The 14700-nt window shown below is 39.6% G+C and overlaps 1 protein-coding gene across 1 annotated transcript in view; it reads left to right on the plus strand.

Moving 5' to 3' along the window:
* The window catches only part of EEPD1 (endonuclease/exonuclease/phosphatase family domain containing 1), a 102785-nt gene that overhangs the window by 51275 nt on the left and 36810 nt on the right, over positions 1–14700 (plus strand). The window contains exon 3 of the mRNA XM_004676855.2: positions 6039–6090. Coding sequence (XP_004676912.1) covers positions 6039–6090 — 52 coding nt within the window. The remainder of the gene's footprint in view (positions 1–6038; positions 6091–14700) is intronic.

A 14700-nucleotide genomic window follows, 5' to 3' on the forward strand; every position in this document is an offset into this window, starting at 1 on the left:
GTCCTGTCCAGGGTTTGTTCTGAGTTGCTATGTTAGGCTCTGGCCACCCTGACCTTGAACTGGAATATTGGAAAATGAATGAATACAAATCCTTATTTAATATTAAAATGCTGGATTTTCATTTAGAAGCTTGGTGATGTTCTTGTGACCAGCAACACGCTGTAGGAACTTAACTCTGGTCTATATGATTTCATTATATATTATTTTAGTTGAAGCCATAGTTTCTGTGAACCTATTGACATTATTAAGTGAAGACTTAACTCTCAGTTAATGTCATCTTTTTTCACCCTTTATTGGTCCTGTCTACATTCCAAGCTGTTCCTGTGTATTTTCTTCCAAATTTCCAAGGAATACAGTGGCCCAGTTTAGTTTTGTCTTCTGCAGTTAAACCATATTGGTAACTTTATAATCAACTTTCCATGGTGCCTCCAATTTTAGTTTAAATAGATTAAAAATTTTAGACTTTTACAAAATGGTATTCAGTAGACAATTTGCTGGTAAAAATTAAAAGTACAGGTGTGAAAAAGCATTTCCTAATCTCTGGGAATCAGCTTGACTTTCACTGTCCAACTGGTTGATCTTGGTTCTGATCATCATTAGCTGCTTTCAGTTGAAATCAACCTTCCTTGCCTCTGGCAATTCCAGAGGTTTGTGCTTGAAGAGATTTCCAGAATGTACATCCTGATTTCATGCCGTGGGTCTCCATAGGTCTGGGATGTCTGCCAGTTGGGATGCCTCCCAAATGTGGGAGTTGGACCTGGTGGAAGAAATGGATTCCCTTTTGGATAATTTCCCCCATAAGGCAGATGAAGCCCTTCAGCCTTAAAAGGAACATGTTTTTCCACTTGCTGAACAATATAGTTGCTCAGAACAGGAGACCAGACATTATCCTGCCTCTCAGACACCCTTCTGGAAGCATTTGGCTGCTGCCAACACCATCATCTTGTTCATCAGAAAGGTGTAGGCACTACCTGTTCCTTGCTGCTGCCTTGTGCCACCCCTATCTCTTCCTGAGATACCTTCTATGACACAGTAAAAACTTATTATTTTTTTTAAGATTTATTTACTTATGCATAGAAGAACTGGGGTACAGGCCAGAGGTTTGGGGGTTGAGAGAATTAGCCAGAGACAGTGGGGAACAGAAATACACTGCTGAGGGGTGCAGCAGTGAAACAGGAGAGGTCTGCTGACCATGTGGGTCAGCTCCCTGGCCTGGGGTTGAACTCTGCTGCAGTGGCTATGGATAGCTTCACAGTGCTGTGCTTAAACCCCTTGTGCCACCAGGGAGAGCCTGACACAGTAAAATTTTTAAAACCCACAGGCCAGCAAAAACTAAGAATGACTGACAAATGAAATCTTGTCCAGAACCTTGGTGGTGTCACTGATCATGATGAGACAAATAGCACTAGACTGAGAGAGCAAGTCTAGGATGGAGCTGGTGACACAAAGGTGTCACCTGAGAAATTTTCATTTTCATTCATATATGTTTTCATGACCCTGATTATTTTTATCTAAATGTGGGGTCTAAAATCTGAAACACTAAAAGTTCTGGTTATCAAGTAAGTTTGCAAGCCATCCATAAAGTTTTGGAGGTAATGTTGTAAATGAACAAGCTTATACTCATTTTCTTTTGTATATGAAGCCAGTTTGAAAAATATCTTCAATGTGAGCCTGTTACAGGGCAGGGAGAGAGGGGCACCACTGAACCCCCAAACCTGCCTGTTCTAAATAGGTTCCGCCATCTACCACATCAATACAAAACATTTAAGACTTTAATGAAAAGGAACTTTAATACAGTGAGTATACAACACAAAAGATAAAGAATATAATTTCTAAATCAAACACCTGAAGTTACCCATCCCCTCGTGGGCAAAAGTCCACCCAAAGGGGATTGGCCCAAAGCAAGGCCTGAAAGCCCACCACAAGGCTAAAGCACCTTCTGGCCGGGACCCATGGAAAAGGTCATATATGGCCAGACAAATATGGGAGGAAAAGAGCACAACCAAATTAAGATATAAACTGCTATAATCAACCTCCCCATGGTTCTCACCCACATCTGTTTTAACCCAGTCCAGGACCAGAAGCAAGCAAAGTTTCTTCACATGTTTCTCTGTTGCATGTGGCTTCCTCAGGTCTCCTTTTGGCTCTCCACCCTGCTTCCTTCTTCTTCAGATTCCTTCTCTTCTCTGCATTTCTCTGCTCGGCTCCACCCTCCTTCTGTGGGGCAGGGAACCTGGAACTTTGCCCTTTCCTGGAGACCACCCTGCTACAAGACCATGGGAAATTATAAAGCATGTTTCTTTCTTTAAAATTTACCTTTTTGTGGAAGCTTAAAAGGTAAAGCAAAAATAAACCCAAGAGGAGGTAGCACCACTTCTAATCCCATTATGGGTCTCACTGTCCAGGTGCTATCCAGCTATCTGCCCTCAGGCACTTCAACTCCTGGTAGCTTATTTAGCAAACATTAATTGCAGTTCTAGATCTTTTAGGTGTTGCCTATCTTGACTAGAGAACTTGCCCTTGAAGTTGTCAATTTTCTAAATATATAGCTGCTGTCAGCTGCTTTTGTGTAGTTTGTGTCTTCTCAATGTAAAATATAGGAAAATAAGTTACACCACATTATAGCTCGCATCTGATGGGAGCACTGCTGTTTTCAGAGGATGCTGAGTGGGCATAAGGTTCCCCAATAGATATGCCTCACTTGGCTCAGCTCTGCCTGTCCATGTGGATCCCAAAGAGTCTCAGGGTGATACGCTTTCTTGGGTGTGTACCCTAGCAGCATTCTAGCTTCTGTGGGTCCTCTGAGGAAAGGGATTATATTGTGTTCATCTCTGTGTTCCTTGGTGTCTGGCAAAGCTTCTAAAAAATAGGAGGTATTTAGTATGTGCCTGTGTAATTAGCAAAAGGATGGAAGAAAGAGAGGAAAGAGATAGGGAGAGGAGGAGGAACTATGCTGAAAATGAAGGATGAGATTTTCTTCCAGGATAAGTTGGAAGCATCGAATGCAGGATTTTGTAAAAAAAAAAAAAAAAAAAAAAAAAAAAGTTAGTTGCTACTTCATATATGCGAAGTTTCCTTGCAGAGAGTATCTGATGTTCTAGAAGAACCTGATACCATAAATACTGAAATAAATCCTCCGTGCTGGAAGAGTTTCCAATAAGGTAAAAAAAAAAAAAAATAACACTAGGTAGTTACATAATAGGAAATACCTCTATTCTACCAAAGACTATAGTTCTAAGGAGGATAAAAACAGCTTTCTGAAGAAACTCAGCATTTTGAGCAATAGCAGTAGCTTCTTAATAGCATGAATTGTTTCTATTTTGAAATACAAGCTGTACAGAGTTCTCTCCATCTTTTCTACCCCTGTCCCTAAAGCTGTAACCCTTATATTACTTGTTCTAATAGTATACAATGTCTATTTTTTTCTGACCACCTCCATAAATTACTATTATTTGGTGATGTTTTTAGGGAAAATGTGAAATGGTTTAGATTGTACATCAACTTTGTGAGATTGGTTGTGGCTCACTAGACTTTGGGGAATTCTGAAGTTGTTTCTGAGGTAAATAGGGAAAGGTTCCTTGGAAAGAGGTGACAAGGATGGGAGTGCAGCAGTGTTCATGATATGTGTTTGCCTCAGCTCTACAGGCAAGGTTAGTGGTGAGAGCAGGGTTCTGACCTATATAAGAGTCACTGGAAGTTGTTTCTATTTAATTTTGATTCAGAGCCTTCAACTGTTGGTTTTCAGATCAGTTTCTACAGTGGTATGAGTATAAAATCTTTGAAAGAGGGAGAAAAAGAGAGTTTAATATTTTAACAGTGTTTATAACTCTCTAGTTTACTGTTGACTCAACCTAAATTAGACATCGTGACTTGGAGAGGAGGAGGAATGAGAGACTTTTTAAAAAGTTCCTCCAATATAAATATTTTCCAATGGTTATCTCAAAGCAGCTTAAGCTTCTGAAACTTGAGCTACAATTGGAAACTCCCAACTTAGCATATAAGTTGCCATCCAGCTTGATAACCTGAACTCTCCCTTCATTTCTTGGGAATCAGCTGTTCTGAATGGTGTCTAGTAGCTTTAACCCATCACTGGGACATCCTATTAATGGCAACATTTACACAGGCATGAAACACCACTCACCACGGAGGACACACACAGTCATCTCATTTGAGGGATTCTTTTTCTTTTCCTTTATTTCAAGAGAAAGGCCAAAAAATGGTTGATCGAAACATGTATACTTTCTACCTACATAGAGGATATCCAGCATGATGGAGTACTCAAGACATTCTTTTCAGTTGAAGAAACTGAGGCTAAGCTAGTGATTTTGCCTATCCAAGCTGCCATGGATGAGCTTATCTTAGCAATCTGACAGACCAGATGGTGATAAAAATTCCGTGAGTGCTTCACATGCTAGATGGCAACACTACACTTCAAATGTAGTGTTAAGAAGATCCTCTAGCTCCTAGCCTCAAGAAACTCTTGTGCTAGTTGGGAGAAAATAAACAAAACATCCCAACAAAATAAATGCTGTAAGGTACCAGCAATTCTGTTGAAAAAAAATAATAAAATATGGCTACCAGGGCTGCTGCTTGAAGAACCTGACTTTTGTGTTTGGATTAGAGTGTCATGATGAGATAGTGTTGGCATTATGAAGTTCTTAGAAACAACTCTTTTTTTTTTCAGTCCTATTACTAATTTTTAAAAATAATATAATAATTCATTTTTGCATAATTTTGTGCCTTTTTCCATCTTAGTTGTAATCTCCGTGGGCTTCCCATCACCAGATCACCCGTGTGCCATCACCATAGTCCAGTGCACTTCCCCCCTCCCCCATTTTTTATCCCATTCCCTACTCTACCGCTGTAAAATGAGACAACCCTTTTAGTCCAGGGACACAACAGAAACAAATATGTCTAAGAGGTGAAAGAAAGCCAGTCTAATGGGAGCAGAAAGAATGCTCAGAGTCCTATCTGTCAACCCTGCTGTCTCCTAATTTGTTGTTGGTAACGGTGGTGGTTTATAATAAGCCTTTAAAACTTTCATAGCACTTCCTGGAGTTGCTTTTAAGTCAGTGCATTTAGTTGGACAGTGTTTACTTAGGTATGTGTTGATGACAAAGAATTTTTTTAAATCAAAGTGACCCACAGCATGGGCCTAGCTCCTTCTGAGAGAGGTGCATGCTGTCACCATCCTTCTGTACTTTTTTCACATCCCAAACCGAAACTCCATGACCATTAAACAACTCCTCATTCCTCTCTCTTCCCCCTAACCCCATCTCAGGTAATCACCATACTATTTTCTGTCTCTTTGAATATGACTGTAAGTACTTCATGTAAGTGAAATCATCCAGTATTTATTCTTCTGTGTCTGGCATATTTCATTTAGCATAGTGTTCTCAAGGTTGTTACATGTGTCAGAATTTCCTTCTTTTTAAGGCTGCATAATTTTACATTCTATGCATCTACCTACCATATTTTGTTTTACCTACTTATCTGTTGATGGACATTTAAGTTGTTTATGTTTTTTGACTATTGTAAGTAGTGCTGCTATAAACATGGATGTACATAAATCTGTCCCTGTTTGCAACTCTGTTGGGTACATGCCCAGAAGTGAAATTGCTGGTAAATTTGCTAATCTTACTATATTTTAATATTGTCATATTCAAAAAGGCAGAAAGTAGGATGGTGATTACATGGGACTGGAGGAGGGAAGAATGAGGAGTTATTTAATAGACATGGAGTTTGCATTTGGGATGAGAAAAAAAGTTCTGCAGAAGGATGATGGTGATAGTTGCAGAGCAATGTAAAGATACCGAATGCTGCTGAATTGCTGGGATTGATTGTAAAATCACTTACAATTTAGAAACAATTTTAACAGTATTGAAATGGTCATTTTAATTCAAACTAAAGGTCACCTACAGAAGGAAGGTGACACAGAAACACAGCTGAAATTTTACATTTTTGTTCTTGTGCTATGTAGAATAATTGGAACAGGAGATGACTTGTTTTCAGTGTGGTTTTAATTTTTTTCTTTACAGCATCAAGCTTCTAGCTGTGCAAGAACTACTTGACAGAGAGGCCCTGGAAAAGGTAAATATATTGTGCTTCCTACCATACATTCACAAACTTAGAACAAAGAAAAATTCAGCTCCCTGATGCCACAAACAACGTATGCAAAGTTTATTTGTCACTTTGTATTCCTAGTGATCCAGTAAACCAGATAAGAATTTAATCAAAAAATTGCACATAAAAAATGTACAAAATGATGTAAAAATAAACTGTTATAAAAAAATTGCACATGGCTCATATCCCTTAACACTTAACAAATTCAACCTTGCTTGGCTCATTTAGGCTGTGAGCAGTGCTTTGGAGCACATTTTCTGTGCTTTCAATCACTGTACAATGATCACCTCCTTACTAATTCTCTGATTCTGTACTAACCACTTCTCTTCATCTCTGCTGTGTGTGTTATTTGGAATTATAGATGATATAATTGTAACCCAGCAAGTGTAGGTAATTTGCCTAGGGAAAATGAACTAAGAGGCAGAGTAAGTATTTGAACCCCAAAACCAATGCTTACTTTTTTTAACAGGCAAGTTCATGAGTTTAAGCCCATGTGGGGGCTGCTTCTGAGGATCAGGAAACTCCTTCCCCAGCCTAAGTTAATACTCCAGTATGCTCTTAAGATATCACCTCTGAAAGAGGTGATAGCATGTACCTCTCTCAGAAGGGGCTGGGCCCATGCTGTGGGTCACTTTAATTAAAAAAAAATTCTTTGTAAGTATGTAGCTAAGGATGTTACTTAGATTTGGTAATGCTAACGTTAAAGGATGTCTTTAGAGAGAGAAACACCCAAAAGTTATTATTTTAATTGTAGAATTTTGAATGTTTGGATTAGTTGTGGTCAGTCTGCTGGTTGGCACTAAAACAAGTAAATCCTTTAAAATAAACTCCAGGCAGTGATGTGAGGAAAGGGAATGGCCTGAGCCTTGGCTCTGAATTTAACATTCTTTTAGCCTTATTTCCATCTCATGTAAAACAAGGATAGCACTGCCTGCCTGACTTCAAAGAAGCTGCTTAAGAACCAAATGAGTTAGTGTACTAACTCAGAGGGGCTTGCTAAATGCCAAAGAATTCGATTCCTATTAATTCTTAATAGGCGTCCAGCCATTAAAGTGTCTCAAGTCCAGCTATAAAGAAATCCTTGGTCAAATGACCACACTGTATATGAAGGTAGATTGGAGACCTATGCAAGGAGGTCCAAAGGAGTCCGCTAAAGCTGAAACAGCACCACAGAGCTCAGAATGACCAAGTGGAAGAAGAAAAGAAAGATAAAACGATGTTCCTGAAAGTGACTAGAACAAGAGAAAAACAATGTGGAGAATCGATGTGACCTGGACACATGGACTCTGGCCCAGGTTGGTTTTGAGAAGATTCAGGAGCAGCAACAAATGGAAAGGATCCTAAAGAAAGCATCCCAAACCCACCAGGAAAGAGTGCAGGGCTTCAGTGGACAAACCCAAGCTGGATATACTCACCAAATACTGGAACTTTTCCAAAGTCAATTGGACAAAGTAGCTTCCCGGATCACTGGGTGAGAATGCCACTGTGCGAGAGCAGCAGGCAAAGCTGGGGTTACATTTCATGCCTTTGGTATTTTCTAGAAATATCTTTTATACTTACCCTTGAAAACTTCTGTTGTAACAGTGATTTCCAAAGCAGGGTGCCTCCATTCTAGAACTCAATTAAAGCAAGACTGGCCTTTCACTCTATTTTGGATTTTTGGTAGTAGATAGACAATAAACCTTTTTAGACTGGACATTTCTGGAAACTTATGTATGCCTTGGAAAGCATTTTTACTACCAAGTTGCATTTAACTCTTTGATAGTTAGCCAGATTTTGTCCTGGTTTAGACTGGGATCATACTATTTTATAAGATTAGTTCAGTTTTTATATTGATATTAGATACATTTCCTGAAAAGCCTTGTGACTTACAAATTGTCATCCACCTGGACAAGCTGAGATCAACCAAGAAAAGTTCTCAGTGGACTGTAGAGCTTTGCTGCTCAAAGTGTGGTCTGCAGATCAGCATTATGTGCTGCTTGTTTGAAGTGCAGAATCTCAGCTCCTGAATCAGTCTGTGTCCTAACAAGACCCCAAGTGACTTGTGTGTGCTCAAAATCTGAGAAGCCGTCCTGGAAAGGCCATTTACCATCACCATGACTTTTACTGCATAGTACATCTTCTGAGAAAATTTGTAAGGCATCAGCTATTTGTTTTCATTGTCATCCAACTGGACAAGCTAGAGAACCACCCAGAAAAGATCTCAGTGGATTGTAGAGCTTTGCTACTCAAAGTGTGGCCTGCAGATCAGACCACTTCAGTTTCCATTTTTGCCACTAAAGGAGAAAAAAGTAAACATCATTCTAACTGTAAGAACTCAGTTTTATTTTTAATTTGCCTGTTTTCCTTTCATTAAAACAAATGAAAATATTCCTATTTAATTAACAGAATCAGCAAGAAAGTTCTTAGGTACACAACCTGCAACCTTAGAGCTCTTTGTCTTTGTAGCTGGACTCCGACTGGCATTAGGCATTTGGGTTTTGTAATTACTGAGCCCCTGAGATCCCTTCAGACAGACCATCCCCTTGTGATAGCACATGCTGTCCGCATAAAACAGAAGTTATCCTGAAGGGATCATTTCCCTCACGAGTACTTGGAGGTTAACTCTATCAGTAAAATATCCAATTCTGTTATACATAATATAAAAGGCTAAAACGGAAACAGAGTTTGGGGGATCTCCTAGAAAATTAGTCCTGTCTCCCTTTCTAGTAGCTTTGCTCCCTAATATTAGTCTGTTGTTATTATGACTTTAATATGTCACCCTAAAATTACCAGATATTTGCCTGAATTGCACTTTCCCTGATATTTTTAGGAGTCTTTCCTGTGCACAGCACCCATGGTGGGAGGTTTTCTGCAGGAAAGCCAAGACCTCCCAGTCTCTCCATCTCTGACTGGGCCTAGTAGCAACCTTCCTCCAAAGTCCAGGCCCCTTCTTTAGCCATAAAGCTGGTTCATTTCTGTTCTAAAACTCTTAACATTTCACTTTCAAAGTTGATCCTTGATCTCCTTGTGAAAAGGGAAATATTTTCCCTATACTCTCTTTTATAGTATTTTCTCCACTTCATTGCTTCAGTGGTCCTTACTGGGTTAGGGGCCTTCATGTGTCTTTCATCTGCCTTCATCACCAGCTAAACACGCTGTATGGGGAGCAGGGTATGGTGAACACATGCCCAGTGACCACAGTATGTAGGTCAGTAGGGTTCCAGCTTTGACCTCTCCCAACGCTCTTTGTAGTTTAGGTGCAGTCGTAGGTGGAGTTTGGGGCACCTGAGAGGTCAGTGTTCTGAATTTTTCTTCTCCACTAACACTACATAAAGTCATTTCCCAGAGAAGTAACAGTGATTTTACAGTTACTTAAAAGACAAGTTGTAAGCCATACAGTTAATTTTCTCTACTACTTTCTTATTTTCACAAATTATTAGAATGATGAGATGCTTTAAAATGTACAATGTCAGATCATATAGCATGTCTCTGAAAAAGTGCTTTGGATTTGGATGTACTCACTTTTTTTTTAAAGAATTATTTATTTATTCATACAGAACTGGGGTACAGGCCAGAGATGCGGAGGGTGAGAGGATTCACCAGAGACAGAGTGGGGAGCAGAACAGGCAGATCAATGAAGTACACTGCTGAGGGGAGCAGTGGGCAGGTCAGGAGAGGTCTGCCAAGCCATGTGGTCTCCTCCGGGGCAGGCGGGAATGGAACTCATGCGGAAGTGGCTTTAGCTCCTCAGTGCAGTGCTTTAAGCCGCTGCACCACCAGGGAGGGCTTGGATGTACTCACTTTTTAAACATCTACTAGGTGCTGAAAGCATGAACTTGCTCTGAGAAGGAAGCAAGTCATCCCTTTTGCTCTATTCTCTTTGCTGGAAGAATGGGATGCTTTTGTTTTTCTGAACTTCAGTCACACAAACTTGTTTCCCAAGCTTTATAAACCGCCTCATCCAATGCCTTGAAATGTGGCATTTCATGAAAGGAAATAAAAATATTGGTACAGCTTGATTTAGTAAGATCATTTTTCAATGATCCTTTCAAACAGCTTCCTGCTAAACTGCAAACAGTAATTTGGCCATTCAGTCTAGCTGGAGGTCACCCTGTCCCTGGAAGGGGCCATAGGGCAGAGTACCAGCGGACCCAACCCAAGATCCAAGTCTGCCTGAAAGCTGCCTGTGTGAACAGAGCCTCCTGGAGGCTCAACCCACCCAACTCATGGCCATTGTCTGTCTTGCCCCTGATTTCTCTGGCTATGCATGACACAGTGGTTAGTCACACAGTGACTGAGTCCACACTTTGTCCTCTTAGAACTCAGGCTCTGAGGACAGATGGGCTGGGGTTTCCTGGTCAAGGAAACTCTTAGTCAAGATCCATCCCCACTTTCATTTTAACATAGGCAAGGAGTGTCACAAAAGGAATGCATTGTAGTCCTACTTCACTGGGTTGTTTTAAAATGAGAATTATGTGAGACAATGCTTGAATAAAAGAAATAATGTATATATATAGTAAGCACAAATTGATAGTAACTAACATGCTTCCTAGTACTGATTAGTTGCTTCTGTTTCACCATCATCTTTATGGTCATCTTTTTCTCTTTCTTCTTTTTAGACCAGCCCAATTTGAGAGTGATCCATTGCTATTAGAGGTTGTTGAAAAAGGAGTTACCACCACCCCCTTTGCCAAATTGTCTAGGACAGTATACCCATCTTCCATACATCCTGTTGCCAGATTTTTTCCCCCAGGATTTCAGCTTTGAAGTCTAATTTTTCTATTGGATGACCTCTAAGATCTTTTTTGTTTTTTTATGTGGGAAATTAAGTGTACACATTTTGGTAGCAACCTTAAGACTAGAAAAATTGAAATTGATAGCCAACTTCAAGGTAGCTTGAAGGTGTACTCATTTGTTAAACAACTTGTCTAACAAATCGGGGCTCTCCTGCTGAAACCTAGTGGTGGCAACATGGGAATTAGAAGCAAATTACGTCCTAAGGTTAGCACAAGGAAAATAATTGTGGCATAAAAATGGCTGAATAACCTAAGAATGCTATATGGATATATGCTATATATCTAGAATTAAATTATATAGCTAGAATTAAATATGTGCTTTAATTCTAGCTTTGTTATACTTTGGGAATATTTTTCACTGTGACTTGGACTTCCAGTTTACTTATTTATATGACAACTGAGTGCTTACTCTGTGTTAAATTATACTATATGCCAAGGGATATAAAATTATAAAAGTAATTTTCATTTGAATATGTGCTATTGGTAACCTCAGACCAGTTTCCAATGGGGGTGATTTTTTAAGCTTCCCCACACTAACAGGTAAAAGGATGCCTGACAATTCACCTCAATTCAGCTCAATTCTGACACTATCTCTCTGGAGAAAGCATCAGATTCCACAGGTAAACAGTTCAGTCTCTTAGGCTCAGATGCCATTTGCAAGCCTATACCTTACCTGTGTTTAACCAACTGACTCAGATTAGAGGCCCCTGCCCACCTCTTTTTAAGGTGACACTCACAAGTCAGGTTATACCTATGCTTCTGAACAACTGCCTGTAGATAAAAGGTTCCCAAGACACCCTACTCAGGTTCAGTTTATTTGTTAGAGTAACTCATAGAATTCAGGAACTATTTTTCCTTAGTAGATTACTAATTTATTACAGGAACAACCAAATAGAAGAGATTCACAGGTTAAGGTATGGTAGAAAGGCATCTCCTCATATCTTTGTGTTTACCAACCTACAAACTCTCAGAAGCCATCTCCTCTAGATTTCTATAGAGGTGGCATTACATAGGTATAAATGAGTAAATCTTTATAGTATTTTCAACCTCAAATCCCTCTCCCATCCAGGGAGAGTTGTACTGAAAGTCCACCCTCTGTTCGTGTTGGTATCCTGGCAGCCAGTCCCCACCCTCAGGTGTTTCCCCAAAATTACCTTCATTAATTTTACAGGATATAACCTTTATCACTCATAACACTTAGGCAATTCCAACAGGTTGGACACCAGGAACTGTGAATGAAGATCAAATGTTTATGAGAAATATACTTTAATCATTTGAATAACACAATACTTTTTCTCATAAATCACATATCAGAGGATAAAATATGTAGAATTCCAGAAAGTCCACACCAAAGGAGATATTTGAAACCATTGATTCCAGCTGTGTCATTTGATAGACAGGGCACAATAGCCTGTCACCCAGGGCATAAGGTATATAGATAGAACCAGGACCAGTCCCAGTGAACTAGGCTCCTTTCTGGAGGCCCTTTAGAACAGCCACTGCCTGTCTTCCATGATCTCATTTAGCAGACACTGTGGGTGCAGATCTCAGGTGAGTAGAACAAGGGTCAGTCCCTGGCCAAGGTAATGGAAAATGGAAACCTAAGTCTTCTAATATCATGACTTGAAGCAAAATAGACATGAACTTATAAGTGTTTGGCTCAGTGAGCATTGTTCATTTCAGCAGGAAAAACAAAGGATGTGGGTGGGAGTTGGAGAAGGCAGTAGGAGATTGAGGGTTCTGGATGTTGATAGAAGTCAGGATCATGCAAGAGTGGAGGAAGTTGTGATGGTGTCCAGGTATCAGGTGATTTGAGGGCCTGCTAAGGGAGCAGATGAAAAATTAGTGAGAAGAAGGCACATGCAGCAGACACACCCTTCAGTTATGTTTAGTGCTAAATTACTTAAAGATCTTAACTTACAATACACTTAAAAATATTTTTAAAAGCAGCATTTTGTATTAATTTTAAAATATCAGAAATTCTTCAGCTCCCTTGGTATATTTTTTTCTCTTATACTTACTCTTGTCAGATAGTCTGACCATAATTTGAATATCATCTTATTGGTCAGTACTCACATATCTGTAAGATTCTTTTTCGGTTTTTGGTTTTTTAGGAGATTGAGCCAGATCAGTGTCTAACCATGTTGGAATTTGTTATAATCACTTTCCTCACTAAATCCCTTTACTAGGAAGTTGAATTCCTTCCTCCAGTAAGCAGCCAATAAGTAGAAATGAGACACCCCCACGGAGCACAGGCTCCGTGCTCCCCACATTCAAATTTGCTGTGCCGAGTCAGGTCACCAGCTCAACATTGCAAATACACTTTGGCCACCCCTGTTCTGCACAGGGGTCTGAACTGGTGTCTCCCAAGAACCTCAGCTGTCAGAAAATGGAGCATCCTGATGAATTATGAGCCAGATTTCATAGTTGAGTAGAAAAAAAAAAGAAGAAAATGCATTTTGTCCTTATTCTTTCAAAACTACCACAGGATACCCTGCATATTCAGGATCTCCTACCTTTTACTTCTTTAAAGAGTTGATTTATTTATTTATTCATACAGAACTGGGGTACAGGAGTGGTGGAAGGATCCACCAGAGAGAGTGGGGAGCAGAAAAAGCATATCAATGAAGTACACTGCTGAAGGGCCCATCCTATCTTTTTTTTTTTTTTTTAAAGATTTATTTATTGTGCATACAGAGCTGGGGTATAGGCCAGAGGCCCCGGGGGGGCGGTGAGAGGCTTCACCAGAGACAGAGTGGGGAACAGACCAGGCAGATCAACGAAGTACACTGCTGAGGGGAGCAGCGGGCGGGTCAGGAGAGGTCCTGCTACCTCCGGGGCAGGCGGGAATCGAACTCATGCCGAAGCAGCTTTAGATTCTCAGTGCTGTGCTTTAACCTGCTGCGCCACCAGGGAGGGCCACCATCCTATCTTTTAATGAAAACATTTTACTTGAAATGCACAAATATTAAATCCCAAAACAGAACTTTGAAATTTCCTTTAGCTTTATCAGCAAAAATAAGTAAATTAAGCAAGGGATCATTCAAATTTTTTTTACATTAGTGAGGTTAAAGTATATATATATATATATGTGTGTGTGTGTGTGTTTATATATATATATATATGTATGTGTATATATATATATATTTCTCAATGTTGAAGATATGATAAAATTAGTGTCCCCACTTAATGTGGGGAGGGGTGGTGATAAGGCATTGTCCTTTCATAAACTCTTAAAACGCATATTTTATTAACCTTTGACTAGTGACTCCATTCCTTGGAATGTCTAAAGGAAATTTGCCGTAGAAGTGGAAAAATAATAAACATGCCTTGCATGCTTTATAATTGTGAATAATTGAAGGCAGTTCAGTTTCAGTAGGAAGGGACAGGTTATAGTCTGTAGTGCATTTGTGTCATTAAAATGGGCTATGGGTCCGTTAAAAATGCTAAGCTGTTCATCCTTGCAGAAATGCAATATTATATTTGTGACAAGGGTGTTAAGCAGTTGAATCTGCTACAATTACAAAACTACCTGTTCTTTCAGCCAATATTTAGAGCACTTCCTGATATCAAGCTTTGTGCTACAAGGGGATGACACATAGTCAGTGACCAAGACGGTGCATTTTTCTTGTCCTTATGTAGTTCATGAGGAAGACATTTGCAGTCATTGGCAGTCAACAATACTTATTTAAATACTGTAGCAAAAAGGACTAGGGGAAAAAAAACAAGATGAAAATAGGTTGTCTGGAGGGGAACCCTAGCTAATGTTCTCATAGCATCAAGATTTTATATATATATA

The sequence above is a fragment of the Condylura cristata genome, unplaced genomic scaffold (genome assembly GCF_000260355.1).
Source record: "Condylura cristata isolate star-nosed mole 26May11 unplaced genomic scaffold, ConCri1.0 scaffold00005, whole genome shotgun sequence".
In the NCBI taxonomy this organism is placed as follows: domain Eukaryota; kingdom Metazoa; phylum Chordata; class Mammalia; order Eulipotyphla; family Talpidae; genus Condylura; species Condylura cristata.